Source organism: Delphinus delphis, chromosome 18 (genome assembly GCF_949987515.2).
Source record: "Delphinus delphis chromosome 18, mDelDel1.2, whole genome shotgun sequence".
Taxonomy (NCBI): domain Eukaryota; kingdom Metazoa; phylum Chordata; class Mammalia; order Artiodactyla; family Delphinidae; genus Delphinus; species Delphinus delphis.
Genome location: NC_082700.1, coordinates 66,917,407 through 66,932,783, shown reverse-complemented (window position 1 = coordinate 66,932,783; position 15,377 = coordinate 66,917,407). Strand labels below are relative to the sequence as shown.

The window sequence follows — 15,377 nt, the reverse complement described above, 5'->3', positions numbered from 1 at the left end:
TATCAATACTAAATTGATTTTACAGCCACATACAGAAGATATCAGTTTGTATTTAAATTATGATTCTCAAGTCCTCTCCTTTTCTTAAACATTTCTTTCAGTCATAGTGGCTTTTGTGCTTTTTTATTAAATCAAGTAGAATACTGTTAGCAGTGCAGTCAACTCTTGGTTATCATTCATGATTCCAACTGATAAAACAGATCCTTACTTTATTGACTTGAGACTTACATAGCGTTCACTGTGTGCCAGGCACTATTCCAAGAGCTTCACAGCAATTAATGAATTTAATGCTCACCGCAACCCTTTGAGGTAGATACTGTTATTATCCCCATTCTACAGATGAGGAAACTGAGGTATAAAGAGGTCAAGTAACTTGCCCAGGGTCACACAGCTAGTAAGGGGACGAGCTTGATTCACTGACCAGCAGTCTGCCCCTCAGCTCATTTTCTTTCCCTGTGCTGTGCTGCAGCCTCTGTCTGTGTGGGGAGCTTCAGAGATCTCAGCCTCCTTCACTACCACGCCATCTTAACAGCTCAGTCAAGTGGCGCAATTGAGTGACTCTGGTCCATGTACCAGTCCTAGCTCCCCTGTTTACCAACTGTGTGACTTAAGACAAGTTGTTTAGCCTTTGTGGGCCTCCATTTCCTTATCTGCAAAAAGGGTTTAATAATGTACACACTTCATAGGGCTATTGAGGGATTAAATAAGGTGATACATGTAAAGTTCATAGAATTATGGCTGGCACATAGCAAGTGCACAATAAATGTTTACTGCTATTACTTCCCTCCCAGAGCTGAAAAAGTCATAATTGAATGGAAACATTTTTAATACCTCCTTTTACCCACCCCGCCACCAAAAAAAAAAGGCAAACAGGGAGATAAGGCCCTGAAGGAAGCCTTCTGGAAATAATCAAAAGTTGACTGTGACTATACCGTCAGCCAGCCTTTCTTCTTCAGCCGCCGGCAGTAACCTTGTGTTATGATTCATGCAGGCTATGGCCACTCGGACGCAGATGTTCTCCACCAGTCGTTACTTGAAGCCAATATTGCTACTGAGGTGTGCCTGACAGCTCTGGACACCCTCTCTCTATTTACACTGGCATTTAAGGTTTGTATTGAACAGCTGTTCATGGTCAGAGCCTCACCTTTTAAATTCATTCTGTTTATTTAACTGAATCAGCAAGAACTTCTTATGTTGTATTTTTACTGCAGCAACTGTTTTTGCCCCTGTAAGGAAACCATTAATCCTTAAATTCCCTTAATGAAACCGTTCCACTGTTAATGACTTGAATTCCCTGAAATATAATACAGCTTAACTGGTCAGGGTGTGCCACCTGCTTGCAAAAGGTGGACACAGTCCCAGGAGGCGGTTGACGCTTGGCCAGATGAAAGCGTTTACCGGGGAAGGTGGCTTTGCTGAGCCCTCGAGAATGATAAATACAGGAACCTAATTGGGCATTTCTGCCTCTACTATCTTTAACCATATCCACATGTGGTAGCAATTAAAATTAGACGTTTATACGTAGAGGAGCAATACCTAAAAACATTCACCTTTTCAATTTTTTTTGGATCTGTTACTAAATTAAATGATAGAAACATTTCAAGTATAGAGAGTAAAAAGTGATCTTGGTCTTATTTTTAGGTTTTAGCAAGTAACATTTACGTAGGTAAAGATGGTCTCTTCAGCCACGTTCTTGTTTTTAGGAACCTAACCCTTCCCGTTCTCACTCAATAACTACTTCCATTTCCAGAGAAGCTGAATTAGTGTTAATATGCTCTGAATATGGAATCAGTATGTTTACTTGCAAGGGTATTTGGGAAACATACCCAAAGTCAATCTGTGCTTTACTCATCTCCTCTTCTCATGAAGCACGTTTCTTTATTAGAGTAAAAATAGTTACCTGATATCATGTTGCTTTATTATAATTTACCTTTGTTCGTAGCAGCCATGCTACTCACGTCCCCAGGAAATGTCATAACTAGGAACCCAGTCGAGAGCTGAGGGCATACAGACCCTTAGGATGAGTATGGGGACAGCAGTGTCATCTTACGTGGAGCCTTACTCTAGTGACCTTCAGTCATGGTCCCCAGGCTGGCAGCAGGTGCAGGCCCTGAAGCTTGTTAGAAATGCAGGTTCTCGGGCCCTGGCTGACTGAATCAAACTCTGGGAGTGATACGTGCACAGACAGTATGGCCTGAGAACCACTACTCTACTAGAACCATGTTTTGAACCTCTTTCTGTTTTCTTTTGGAGATTTTTAAGTAAATAGTCAGTGAAATTTGTAATGTGAGCATTTGCCCTGGACTATATCAGTGCTAACTGTGCACCCGTAAGTTCAAACCAGTAGTTGGGACACTTGCTTCCACTCTCTCCCGGGCCTCAGCATATAAATGAGCAGGAAACCCCGGGGCTGCACAGCCGGTGTGGTCTGGCGCCACGGGCAGGTGAGGGCACCACGTGGCACGGGTGTGGTCTGGCAGCACTGTGAGAATAGTGGCAGTTTCCTTACTGCACAGCCTGCAGTTCATACTCAACCTCCTTTAAATTGCTTGCTTCATATTAAAGAAGAGTATTTGTCGAGGTTCCCGGATCTCCAGTGTCTGGCCACCAAATAGGTTCTGACTCAAGAGAGAGACAACATCTGATGGTCTCTGATTGAAGGCTGATTATAAATTTGTTGGGTGAATGTCTTTGGGAAAATCACTTCATGTCTCCAGACCTAAGATTTCGCATTTGTAAGATTGAAAAAATAGGATCTGCCTCCCAGGGCTGTTGTAGCTTAAAGTGAGATGACCCTTAGAATGGACGAGCACTCTGCTGCTACAGACCAGGCTCCAGGACACTTGGGAGCAGCCATGTGTACAGAAACACCATGGGCTGCAGACCCCAGCTCCACCATTAGCCAGATGTTAAGCTTTGGGTGGGTCCGCTTGACATCTCTAAGCCCTGATTTCCTTACTTAGAACGTGGCAATTATTCCTACTGTATAATGAATTGATATGAAGTATCCAAAAACATCTATCCTGTGTCTGACACACAGTAGGAGCTCAAATGTTGACTCTAGTTTAGCAATAAGCGCTTTCCCTAGGCTCACGCCTTCCTGATCCTATGGTAAAGGGTCTGATTCCTGAGACGCACAGGGAAGATTGTGTTTTAGAGCTGAGGTGATCTCTATCAGAGTCTATATGCCTGTGCGCAGAAATCTTTGATGTTTAAAGCTCAGCGCATACACACACACACACACAGACCCATTAAAAAATGGGAAGATGGGCAAATATTATGGCATTAAAGGATGTCATGCCAGGCTGTAGGCTTACCTGGCCTAGGTTCACAGGTCCAAGAGCCACTAGCACAGCAGCACTTGGATCTTCCTTTGCAAGTATTTACTCAGCTGAGGCATCAATTGGAGCATATCGGGAAAATTAAATTATTACATTGAGTTAGCTGACATAATTGTTTGCAGAAAAATCTTCTTCCACAAATGTTGCCTCATCGTTAGTGAGCCTCTTAATTGACCACATCTAATAAGTTGCCAAAGGCAATCAAGAAATCATGTTCTTAATGAGAGGAAATGTTTGAAAAGGTTTAAGCCCTGAACCCCAATTTATTGGTATATTAGCTTCCTGCCATTTATTGAGTGCCTTCTGTGTCTTCAGCGTCAGTCCTCACAACAGCCTGGCCCAGTAGATCTTCTTATCCCCCATTTTACAGATAAGGAGATTGAGGCTGAGATAGGTCAGGAAATTAGCCCAAGATCAGTGTGTGTGTGTGTGTGTGTGTGTGTGTAGGGGGAAGGAGCTAAGCTGGGTGAATATCAAGGTAGCTGAATGATCTCTCACACAGAAAAAAGAAAATTACCAAGCACTTACCAGATGCTGGTACTGTGTGGGCACTTTCACAGATATTGTTTAATACATGAAAGGTGTGTTTTGTAAACCAAGGTGATTACATGCAGAAAAACTTGGTTCTTCTCTGGCTATTTTAAAATGTCTATTAATACAGTCCTAAACCAAATCTGGCCTTTAAATAGTTGATGATATTTTTAATGTACTTACAAATTTAATCTGAAAATGTATTTTAAGTAATTCTCTGTAGTGCCTTCTCTTGATTTGAGGTGCTTGGTGAGAACCAGCAAGTACACGATGAGAAGGATCGCTGTGAACGACCAGGGTGGGGAGCACGTGGATGATGGGGGTCAGCTAGGGAGCCTGGGGTCCAGTTTACACAACCATGAGCCTGGGGTTTAGGTCATCCTGGTGACTGGTGAGTCTCTGCGACAGAGAGAGTGCTACTCGAAGCTAGATTTTTAAAGTTATTCTATAAATCAGTGTGTAAATAAAAATCAAGCCATATCCCTAGGAAGGTTGTAGCTGTCTTAAATAACGTGGTTCCAGATATCTCATTTTGGCACCTGAGGTTTAAGTTCGTTTTTCTCCTGTTCCTGGCTCTTTAGAGATTACTGATAATGTGTGTTCATTCTCTGAAAGCCCCATTTCCCTTAGGAGGCTGGTAACGACAGTCAAACTTGAATCCACATCAGGCAATTCCTGAGAATTTATTTATAACCTATTCTCCACCTTATTGCTAGAAATAAGTCATGCCTTTCCCATTATTCTAACGTCTCATTTAATTTCATTTTAATCAATGAAATTCTCCCATCCTCAGTAAAAGTCTATAGGGAGACAGAGGTAGAAATGAGATACTCCATTGTTATCCAATGGTTATTTATGAGTGGAAAAGTGGAGGTGATTTTTGTTTTGCTTTTTTCCCTGCTCTGAGCCTTTCTGAATGTTCAACGTTTTTAATGAGAAAGAGAGAGAGAGAGAGAGAAGAAAATTGATTGGAAAATAAGGAAGGCAGCTGGTAAACTGGGGTGTGTTCAGGACGAAAGGTCCCTTACCCCTTTAAATGAGGGGTTGTTTATATCTTTGTATGCATTTTTTTTTTTTTTTCGGTATGCGGGCCTCTCACTGTTGTGGCCTCTCCCCTTGCGGATCACAGGCTCCGGATGCGCAGCTCAGGGGCCATGGCTCACGGGCCCAGCCGCTCCGCGGCATGTGGGATCTTCCCGGGCTGGGGCACGAACCCGTGTCCCCTGCATCGGCAGGCGGACTCTCACCCACTGTGCCACCAGGGAAGCCCTGTATGCATTTTTATTCCATTCTTCAAGCAAGTTTTGTGATCAGAACCCAAAGAAGACTAAATCCTGAAAATGGGGAGCAAAAACCTTGACCAGAGAGAGTGAAAGGAAGGAAAATTTAACTCCAGTGGTAACAACTTGGAGACAGGCCAATTCAGACAGCAAGGCCAGAGGTCTTAGCGATTTTTGTATGAACCGTCTCTCCTGGATATCTCCAGCAAAGTTGGCTGAGAAAATAAAAGCTCATACCCAGATTCATGCAAGCCTTAATCCAGCCATAATTAGGAAGGACTGTGACTCCTGGGAAAAGAACTGCTCAGAAACAGTAAACACTAAGCAGTTCCCCAAACACTGGAAACAACCTCTTTTTTTTTTTGGTTGGTGAACAGCTGCTCATGGTTGAGAATTACATCATATTCAGTTAATTAAGTCACATTTTCTGCTCCATTAAATTGCTTCTCTTTCACATGATGGAATTCAATACTGTACTTCAGTGTTTCATGATATAAAGATCACTGTGGATTCCAGGTGTCCTACCAGCTGTAAATACACCCGTGAATTACTGGACGTAAAAAAACTTATTCCTTAAGTAAAACTTTTTCTCCAACAATAAGACGAGATAAATCTTGAAACCGTTACTCCAGCCGTAATTTGCTGTGCAGCCGAACTATTTGGACATAAGTTGTCTCTGTTCCTTTGGCTAAACTGGAAGGTTGGTTTGAGGTACTGACCTCTGGACATTTTTTTTCAGTGATAGTCATTTTTGCCTACTTGTGCAAAATGCACACATTCTCCCAAACACACCTTTGTCCTGACAGGCCTGTCTGTATTTGAAGATGCAGCTCTCCGGTGTCAAGCACATGTGGCTGCATGCTGGCCTTTAGTTGGGAGACACCTCTGTCCACTGTGCACGTGCAGCAATCATTGGAAGTTTTAGCCAACCAGGCTTTCACGGTGTTAAACCAGTGTGAATTTGCTGCTGGTGGGAGAAGACCTTGAAGAATGAGGAGAAGTAATTAACGGTGACCCTCTTGCCACTTAACTGAGCTAGATCAGAGGGGGCGTCAGACGATCCCTATACTTGACCTCAAGTCTTCCCAGTAACTATGCAAGCTTAGTTTTAGGGTCGCTGTTTCACAGATGAGAATGGCCAGGCTCAGTTTACCTGTGCAGATCTGTGCACATGAGAAATGGTGCCTGACCCAAAGCCTGTGCGTTTTCCCCCTTACCAGACTGCCTGGTGATTCATGGCTTCGCAGAGTGCCTGAGAGCCTGTGGGGGGGGAGAAAACCCAGCCCTCACTGCTAGAGGACCTGCTCCATACCCCTCACTTCAGTGCTTTTTTCCAGCCCATTGATTAGCTGACACCTGTAATGGCACTTCTCTGTTGGAATTAAGGTGTCGCAAACATGACCTCCGTATTAGTTGCTGGTGATAGTAAAAATAAGTAAATAAATAGAAGCCCAATCAGTACTGAGGCACAGTGGTCCTTTAAACCGTAGTACAGTTTGCTGGGAAGTTTTAAATTGGCCTCTCCCTTAGTAGAAAAAGTAAATTCTCCAAAGCATGAATTTATTGATAAGTTTGTTTGTACTACAAGAGACTTCTGTGCTTTCCTAGAGGATTCATGGGAAGTTTGTTTAAATTATAAGTTGTCTTAGCACCTGAAAAATGTAACCTTTGAGGCTGAAAGTTGTATGAAACCAATCAGCAGTGTCTGGCGTGTCTCACTGACCAAGCTGTCCTTGTGTGTTTTAAGAACCAGCTCCTGGCTGACCACGGACATAATCCCCTCATGAAAAAGGTTTTTGACGTCTACCTGTGTTTTCTTCAAAAACATCAGTCTGAAACGGCTTTAAAAAATGTCTTCACTGCCTTAAGGTCATTAATCTATAAGGTACGTTGTTTCACCAGGGAAGGTCATTCTTGATTCTCACCCATTCTCCTGTGTCTACCTGGAGCTGAACGGGGCACTTACCTCTCTGGGTTCATTTGCTTCCTCATGTCCATGTAGTTTCCCTCAACGTTCTATGAGCGGAGAGCGGACATGTGCGCAGCTCTGTGCTATGAGGTCCTGAAATGCTGCAACTCCAAGCTGAGCTCCATCAGGACTGAGGCCTCCCAGCTGCTGTACTTCCTGATGAGGAACAACTTCGACTACACTGGCAAGAAGTCCTTTGTCCGGACGCATCTGCAGGTGCGTGTGCTTTAGCTTTCCAGGTCAAGTGTGCTGTGTGGAATTATGTTTTAGCAGGAAAATTTTGAGTGTCACATCTACCAGGTTACCTCGGTGTAAGTATTGAACGATCTGGCCTCTAGACGGAAAATTCAAAAGTCACATTTACTGGTTTTATTTATTTCATCCTCCACATCGTAAGATTTGGGCCCAGGATGTGTTTCTATTGGTAAATTGACATTTAAATGTCGAATCAATGTTCGACTGACCGAAATTCTACTGAGTAAAGATTTATAGAACCTATGAGAGGATACCTCAGGACTCCAGGCTGAGAATGGATCAGGGAGTCAAGGCCTTAGATCGGGAGACCGTGGGGAAACCATGGTTAAGTTTAGGCCAGAGAGGATGCTGTCCTGGGTCAGGCATGGTGAGGTTAGAAGGGAGAGGAGATTGAGTTGACAGTACTTAGTGATTGATTATACCTGGGTGTGGTGAAGGTAAAGGATGGGAAGGGGGAATGGGGGGAGGGGCATGGTCCACGGTTTAGCTGAGTAACTGGGTAAAGGCAGTGCTATTTGTTTTTTGGGGTTTTTTTTGCGGTACGCGGGCCTCTCACTGCTGTGGCCCCACCCGCTGCGGAGCACAGGCTCCGGACGCGCAGGCTCAGCGGCCATGGCTCACGGGCGCAGCCGCTCCGCGGCATGTGGGATCTTCCCGGACCGGGGCACGAACCCGTGTCCCCTGCATCGGCAGGCGGACTCTCAACCACTGCACCACCAGGGAAGCCCAAGGCGGTGCTATTTATAGACCCCCAAAAAGACAGATTCCCCCACTGCATAGTTCATATGTACATGTTTTAATAATAAATGCAAAAGACAGTCCACTTACTGAATATTTAGTACATATAAATTCAAGCCAAAAACCAGAGGTAAATAATAAGGTCTTCCTTTTTATTAGAGAAAGTGATAGGTAAGTAACCATCCAAGTGATGTGGGCTTATCTGATTCTCATTCCTCTACACTCTCCTGATTAGCATTTTGATGTGCAACCGAGATGGAAGGGTAGCAAAATCACCTTCTAGAATAATTCTTGGAAGGGGGAAGATGACTCAGACATTGTTTCCCACACTGGAGTGATCCTTGTTCGCACCTTCCCCGTTGCCCCATCCCCGTGCACATCCTAACCAAAGCCAGGAGCTGAGCCTGGGGCGTCACTTGAAGGTGAAATGATTTGCTCACGTTTGTGTGTCCCTAAGGTCATTATTTCCGTCAGCCAACTGATAGCAGACGTTGTTGGCATTGGGGGAACCAGATTCCAGCAGTCCTTGTCTATCATCAACAACTGTGCCAACAGTGACAGGCTCATCAAGGTGGGTGGCCCGGTCTCGTTTTATGTTTTACCCCCAAAACTCCGCCTCATCATCTGATACGTATGCACACGGACAGAATGCAGCTGAAAGCCCCGTGTCCCCCTCCACCCTTGTTGCAGCACACCACCTTCTCCTCGGACGTGAAGGACCTGACCAAAAGGATCCGCACCGTTCTGATGGCCACGGCCCAGATGAAGGAGCATGAGAACGACCCCGAGATGCTGGTGGACCTCCAGTACAGCCTGGCCAAGTCCTACGCCAGCACCCCCGAGCTCCGGAAGACGTGGCTGGACAGCATGGCCCGGATCCATGTCAAAAACGGGGACCTGTCCGAGGTAGCCCCGCAAGCATGTCAATCCGGGCTTTTGAGAAAACAAATTGTGTCCCATTCACTGAAGGAAGCCAATTATGAGAAATATTTCCCAGTAATTCAAAGAAGCCAGTTAAAAATATGTGATACTTTAAACAGTGCTGGGCTTGGGGTTCCTTCATGGTCATCTAAGCATTTTAACAATTTACAACATTGTAAGGGGATGTCTCCATCACAAAAGAGCATTGTTTGAAGGCTCTTAGAAAACATCCATGCTCACACAGGTGCCCGCTAGTTAGGTGCACTCAGTTTCTGCATCAAAACTCCTCTCTGGATCTAAAATTCAGCTATTTTATGATAAAATTAGATTTCCCTGTATCGAAGTCATGAATGACAGGGCATTGCTTTTTCCTGTTTGAGGTAGTCAGTTTCTGTCTGTAGTCGTGGCAGATGTCAGAGCTCCCTCATGGACAGAGCTGCACAGTTCAATAAGCAACAGCATGGCGGGGGCAGAGGGGGAGTGTGGGCTCCAAGGCAGACTGGATCCCGGATCCAACATTGACTAACTCGGTGACATTGAGCCAGTTCTTAACCCCTCTGTGTGTCTCTATGACATCATCTGTAAAATGGGGGAAATTAAGGGAAACAGTAGGCTGTAAGGCGGGAAGTATTCATGTTCCCATGAAAACTCTGCTCAGGGTTCATGCCTGAGGCATTTAGGTGTGATTAACAGTGCCACCAAAGAAGTGTGCTTTTACTTTTAAACCTCTCTAACTGCTTAAATTAGTAAAATTGTGTTCTATATCTGAAAATTTTATGTAACTATTTTTACCTATTGATTGAGTCCATTCTGTTTGACCATAAGTTTAATCTAAGATATACATTAGCCATAATGAAAATGAATTACATACTGTTAGTAGTAGTAATTTTTTTTATCATTCTGACAAGAACCAGGGCTCAGACATTGGAACCTTATGGTATGTTCATTTCCAACAGCTATCTTTAATGTTTTGTAAACCATGGCAACTTGGTGAAAAGAATTTTTTATTTTTTATTTTGTTTTAAGGTGTTTATAATGTTATCCATTTAACATAAAATAATATTTTCATTTAGAATTTTTGGAAAAAGTTATAACTTCATCTCTGAATCTAAGAATGCACATGCCTTTTCTTCGAATGATCCTCTTTTCCCTTTAAGAGAAATAATGCTGACATTTTATAGTAAGAAAAAATGCTTTTTAAAAATCTTTTACATTTAAATTTAGTAATTTTAAATAGAAATAGGTCTTAGCAGATTTACCGTCGTTTGTCTCAATTCAAAGTTTAAAAATTTCAATTTATTTGAATTGTTCTACTTTTTTCAAAAGGTAAGATGTCGGCCATTAGAAACACCAGTTGATGCCTTGAGATCTAATATAAGCACATATAGTCATTAGATTTCTGTTTGTGAGCATTGTGCCATTCTTCATAATTGGTGATTCTGAAACGTGTCTTTTGTTTTAGGCAGCAATGTGCTATGTCCATGTCACAGCCCTGGTGGCAGAATATCTCACACGGAAAGGTAAGAAACGATTCCTGGGTTTTGTGAAATAAATATAAAATTGCACAAAGCAGCAAAGACAAGTGAGAGCCATTAAGAAAGATGTGGACGTGGGGGATTTTTGTGTGTGTGTGTATGTGTATGTGTACAGTATATTCATTGTTCTGTTCACTGGTGTGACATTTGCTTGATGTGGTAGGCACCGCAGAAATGCAAAACAAAAGTAGGTGGCATTTTGTCATATAACCTCTTACTAATAACTCCATATTGCAAAAACTAGTTAATGAACTTGGCATCTGGGAGTCCCTGACCAGCCAATCTCCAGCTGAAAAGATTTTATTTTCCCTTAAGATAGTTCCCACCGGAACTGTGTACCAATCAAAAGGCAGCTGTAACAGGAGGTGATCAGGCAGTATTTTCTGGAGCACAGCCCGGTCGGCTTTGCTGTGTGCGAAGGCAGCTTGCAGGCTGGAAACCTTGCCGCCCCATGGAAGGAGCTGGCAGGAGTGAGTGCCACCCACCTGTGTGCTAAGTGCTTGTTCCCACGTTAGCAGGCCGCGAGTTCTGTCACGGCTCCTCTGGTTAAACACCAGTTGCTCGTTTCCACTTCAAATTTGAGAACACGGGGCTTTTAGAAAGGCCAGTTGTGTTCATGTGTGTACTGGAGCACAGCTGCACCAGATCTGGCTAATTCCTTCACAATGTGAGGAAACCACAGATGGCCAGGTCAGGGAATTTCTATCTTTCTGGTACAGCTGGCTCTTTGGAATGGAATTTAAGGGCATCTAGGCTTGTCATACGTCAGAGCTGGAAGGAGAAAGAACCCAGGGAGGGGCTCCGTATTCTCTTACTGCCAGCACGATTTCCTGTTGAGACCTTCTGTCGGGTAATACATCTCCTCACGTTTAGAAGCAGACCTAGCCCTCCAGCTGGAGCCGTCCTTCCTCCCCTCCAGCCACAGCACCTGCCAGAGGAGGCGCCGGGGAGGTGAGCTGAGGGTGGGCCGGCCGCCCCGTCCCTGTGACACTCAGACGTATGGGGTTTCTCTTTCAACTCTGCTGGGATGGACTTGGCTCTCCTTCCCTCCCTTCTTTTCCTGGCCACTCTGGTTTGATGGCAGGCAAGGAGAAGAAAGCACTTGGCCACCATTGTCGTTCCACCAGAGCTGAGTTGTATTTTTAAATCTACTCTGTAGCCAAAAACATGGATGGTTGGATTTTATAATTTTGCTTTTTGTACACTCATGTATCCTCAAGCTCCCAGGTTAGTGCTTTGCATAGGGGAATCTTTGTCTCCATGAAACAAAAGCAAAGCGAAAGCTGGACATTGGCAGAGATGCTAGACAACCCATGAAGGGGCTGGAAACCTAGACCATGTGCAGCAGAAACATCTCTGACTTTAGGGTCCACTCTTCCAAGACTTGATTTCAAACTACTCTGTGTTCCTTTTTTTCCTGAAACATGGGAGGTCTCAGTTCAGGTTTTGACTTTTGTTTTACTGTAAGCAGTAATCTCAGTAGAGCAGGAAGACATTTCAAGTCCTTCTTCACTTGATCGTTTTTGCCCAGCTGACATTGTCCAAGTGACATGAAACTTTCCCCAGTGACTCCATGGGAGGAAAGGCCTCTTCTTACCCCTCAGGCTGCTGACGTGGAACCAGCCAAGGCAGCCCCTCAGCTCACGGCTGCGGCCATCGAGTCACATCTTGGTAGACTGCTTCCTGCAGGAGAAGGGCGAGTTCTAATCTGAGTTCTGGGTTACCCCAGCCAGAGTAGGTGAGATGACAGCTGGAAGTAAACAGAGTTGTTTTTGAGTCTGTATTTCTCTGATTGGCTTTGGCTTCTTTATTTTTCTTGGTATCTGAGCATGGGTCATTTTACCAAATCAAACTATTGTTGTTATTACCTTGCTATTAATTTGATTCAATACCTATTTCAGTTTATTTAAGGATTACATACATTTTAATAAAGGTGGGTGAAAAATAAAAAGGGATGAGAAAAATTAAAAAATTGAGGGCAGTGAGGGTTAAATATTGAGGAAGCGAATGAAGGAAAGCACACAGTGGCGCCCAGGCTCCCCATGGGAACGCTGGCCTGAGACGCAAGAGATTTCAAGATCGGTCCTCGTTCAACCCAGAAACAAACAGGGCAGGAAGAACCCTCGCGGTTCATCCACTTTCAGGTTGATAGCTCCAACTGTCTCCCCTGCTCTCTAATTCTAGGCATGTTTAGACAAGGATGCACAGCTTTCAGGGTGATTACCCCGAACATAGATGAGGAGGCCTCCATGATGGAAGACGTTGGCATGCAGGACGTCCACTTCAACGAGGTGAGCGCCGCAGCCCGCGAGGGCTCCGGTAACCCCAGTGTCTCGGGTGCTGCCGTTCACCCGCCCCTGCACCAAACTGGGATTTTCTGTCTGCAGCTGCTGTGTACACACTTCACTCTAAGATAATTCTCCAGAACACTGAAACTGAACAGTGAAAGCTTCTGCCTTTCCCATTCCCAGGAACTCCCCCTTTCCTCTGGAGAGAGTGTGAGAAACTAGTTAATAGTGAAGTGAGGCTGAGAGCTTGAACACTTGTAAAAGGCCCAGTATTGTGAATCATAAAGTTTCTCATTCTTTGCAACGGTTAATTTCTCTGGTTCCTGGGTTTTATTTCTGACTTTTAGATCAGTATCTCCAACACAAGATATCTCCCCGATGTCCCCAAACATGCAAGGCCATGAGAGGCCAGACTGGGCTCAGGGGCAGAGCAGCCCCTGTCCAGGCCCCCAGTTCTCTGCCCCCACTTGAGTGCTGTCAGCTAGGGCCTGTGCACCATGAGTAGATAAGACCACCCTTGCCCACCCCCCATAGAGACCAGAAAGTTTGACTTTAGATCATTGTAGCAATTTTTGCAAGTTTCTTGCCAAAACAGGATCACCCTGCAGCCACTTAAAATCTGAAACTAGAGAGTTCTGAAATACAGCTAGGAATTTGAACAAATGCCAATTTTCTGTGTGCGTGTTTCTTCACGTGGAGAGAAAGAACAGAGAAAGGAGTAAACGTCTTCTGCCTCTGTTATACTTGTGTTTATGATGTGGAAGTCCTGCAATTAATATCAGGACTTTTGATCATGTTCATGCTGGTAAGCGGGGCCCATGAGCAAACATCCTCCGTGACACTGACCAACCATGAATCAGCAATTCTCAAAGTGTGGTCCTGGGGTCTCCGAGACCCTTTCGGGAAGTCTATGAGGTCCTTACTTTTCCAATTGAATATCTCTGTGAGGCTGGATTTTCTTTGTCTACATCACCCAGAACAACATATTGAAGAGATTGAATGCAGAAGCAGAGACAGGAATCCAGGCTTCTCCTACGAAGTCAGACATCAGAGTTGCAAAAAATGTAAAACAATGCCACTCTTCTCCTTAATTTTTTCTTTGAAAATGTTGTTTTTTCATTAAAAGTGTATTTTCATTAACATGTCATAGGTTTATTATCTTAAAGTAATAAATCTTTTTACTTTTTTTTCAGTTTTAATTCCTAATATTGTAAATATTGAGAGATAACACCCATGTATACAAAAGTTCTCAGCTAGTTTTAAAGAATTCTCAATAATGTTTATGCTATATAAAGGGACCTTAAGCCTCAAAAGTTTAAGAACCACTGCCAAAAATTGTCTAGTCTCAAATGACCCTCTAAATTAAAAATTAACTGTGAGAAAGAAGGATAATATATAGAGTGACTTCACATTTAAAAATTAAAATAATTTTAACCAAAATACATGAAGTTCTCTAAGTATTCTGAAGGGGAAAAAAAAAAACCAGTTGGTTATTACATGGTCTTAACAGTTCAGCTGTTTCTCCACCTTGAAATGCCTGGCCCAATGGTAATTTTTTATTTTTTACTCTGACGTGTGTGCCTGTCCCTTAGGCAACGAGGCCCGCACGCTCTTGGCTTTGAACTCCTCGCTTCAAGGAGGGCTTGCACTGGGTTCTTCCCTGAAAAGAGGCTTGAACGCATTGTTTCCTTGGAGAAACCACCCTTGTCCCCTGCTGACCAGTCAGTCCTCCGGAGCGCAGCACTTTGTTTAGATTCGATAAGGAAAACAGCAATGCCAAGAACAACTAAAGATTCGAAAGTAAACAGTTGTGGGTAACCTGTCATCTGGAATGATAACGTGAAGTTCAGGTTTGCTCATCGGATTAAGTAATAGGCTGGAATAGTCTCTGCAGCCTAGGGAATGAGCCCTGTGAAGTCAAGGGCAGGCTTGATTGGGGAAATTTGTGGATGGCACCCGCTCTGAGTAATAACTGAACGTGTGGCAGGGATAACTTTATCAGTTATTTTCAGAATATGGACTTTCCACCCTGTCCTTGAAGCGTAAAGTTGGTAAATCTTTAACAAGGTCCATAGTGCACGATGATCTATCCTGATTAGGATGTGGCACAGGGGGTTGTAAAGCCCCAAGCAAGCCCTGCACATTAAGAGTGAAACTAGCCAGCAGTGAAAAAAAGAACGTGTTCCAAAAGTCACGAAAGCAGAAACTGCCACGTAGTTTCAAGAAAAAGGGAAAGTCGAATATCTCTGCCAGAGGAGGAGTTTTGGGGAAAGCTGATGGGAATAGGTGTAGAACAATAGTTTAATAAAAATCATTGCCCTTTTAATGTGCATTATTAGATATATTTAAATGTCTAAGATGCTCTCCTAACATGATTTTAGAGGCGCTACCTAAAAATGCACAATTCTCCTAGGAGGAGACCTCAGATGAGTTTTTATTGGTAGCGGTCCATCTTCCTTGACTCTGATCTAAAGAGCGAACTCCCCCGCAGCTGCTTTTGATTAAAGAGAAACATCCCA

General features: G+C 43.8%; 1 protein-coding gene across 12 annotated transcripts in view; it reads left to right on the top strand.

The window, feature by feature from the left end:
• The window catches only part of DOCK9 (dedicator of cytokinesis 9), a 378,503-nt gene that overhangs the window by 335,715 nt on the left and 27,411 nt on the right, over positions 1-15,377 (top strand). For 8 of the 12 annotated variants that reach the window (XM_059995755.1, XM_059995763.1, XM_059995760.1 and 5 more), the window contains exons 39-45: positions 992-1,107; positions 6,900-7,037; positions 7,155-7,337; positions 8,572-8,685; positions 8,805-9,020; positions 10,498-10,555; positions 12,755-12,861. In XM_059995755.1, coding sequence (XP_059851738.1) covers positions 992-1,107; positions 6,900-7,037; positions 7,155-7,337; positions 8,572-8,685; positions 8,805-9,020; positions 10,498-10,555; positions 12,755-12,861 — 932 coding nt within the window. Of the gene's footprint in view, positions 1-991; positions 1,108-6,899; positions 7,038-7,154; positions 7,338-8,571; positions 8,686-8,804; positions 9,021-10,497; positions 10,556-11,443; positions 11,522-12,754; positions 12,862-15,377 lie in introns of all 12 variants that reach the window. The other 4 variants (XM_059995754.1, XM_059995756.1, XM_059995758.1 and 1 more) reach the window with 1 other exon arrangement.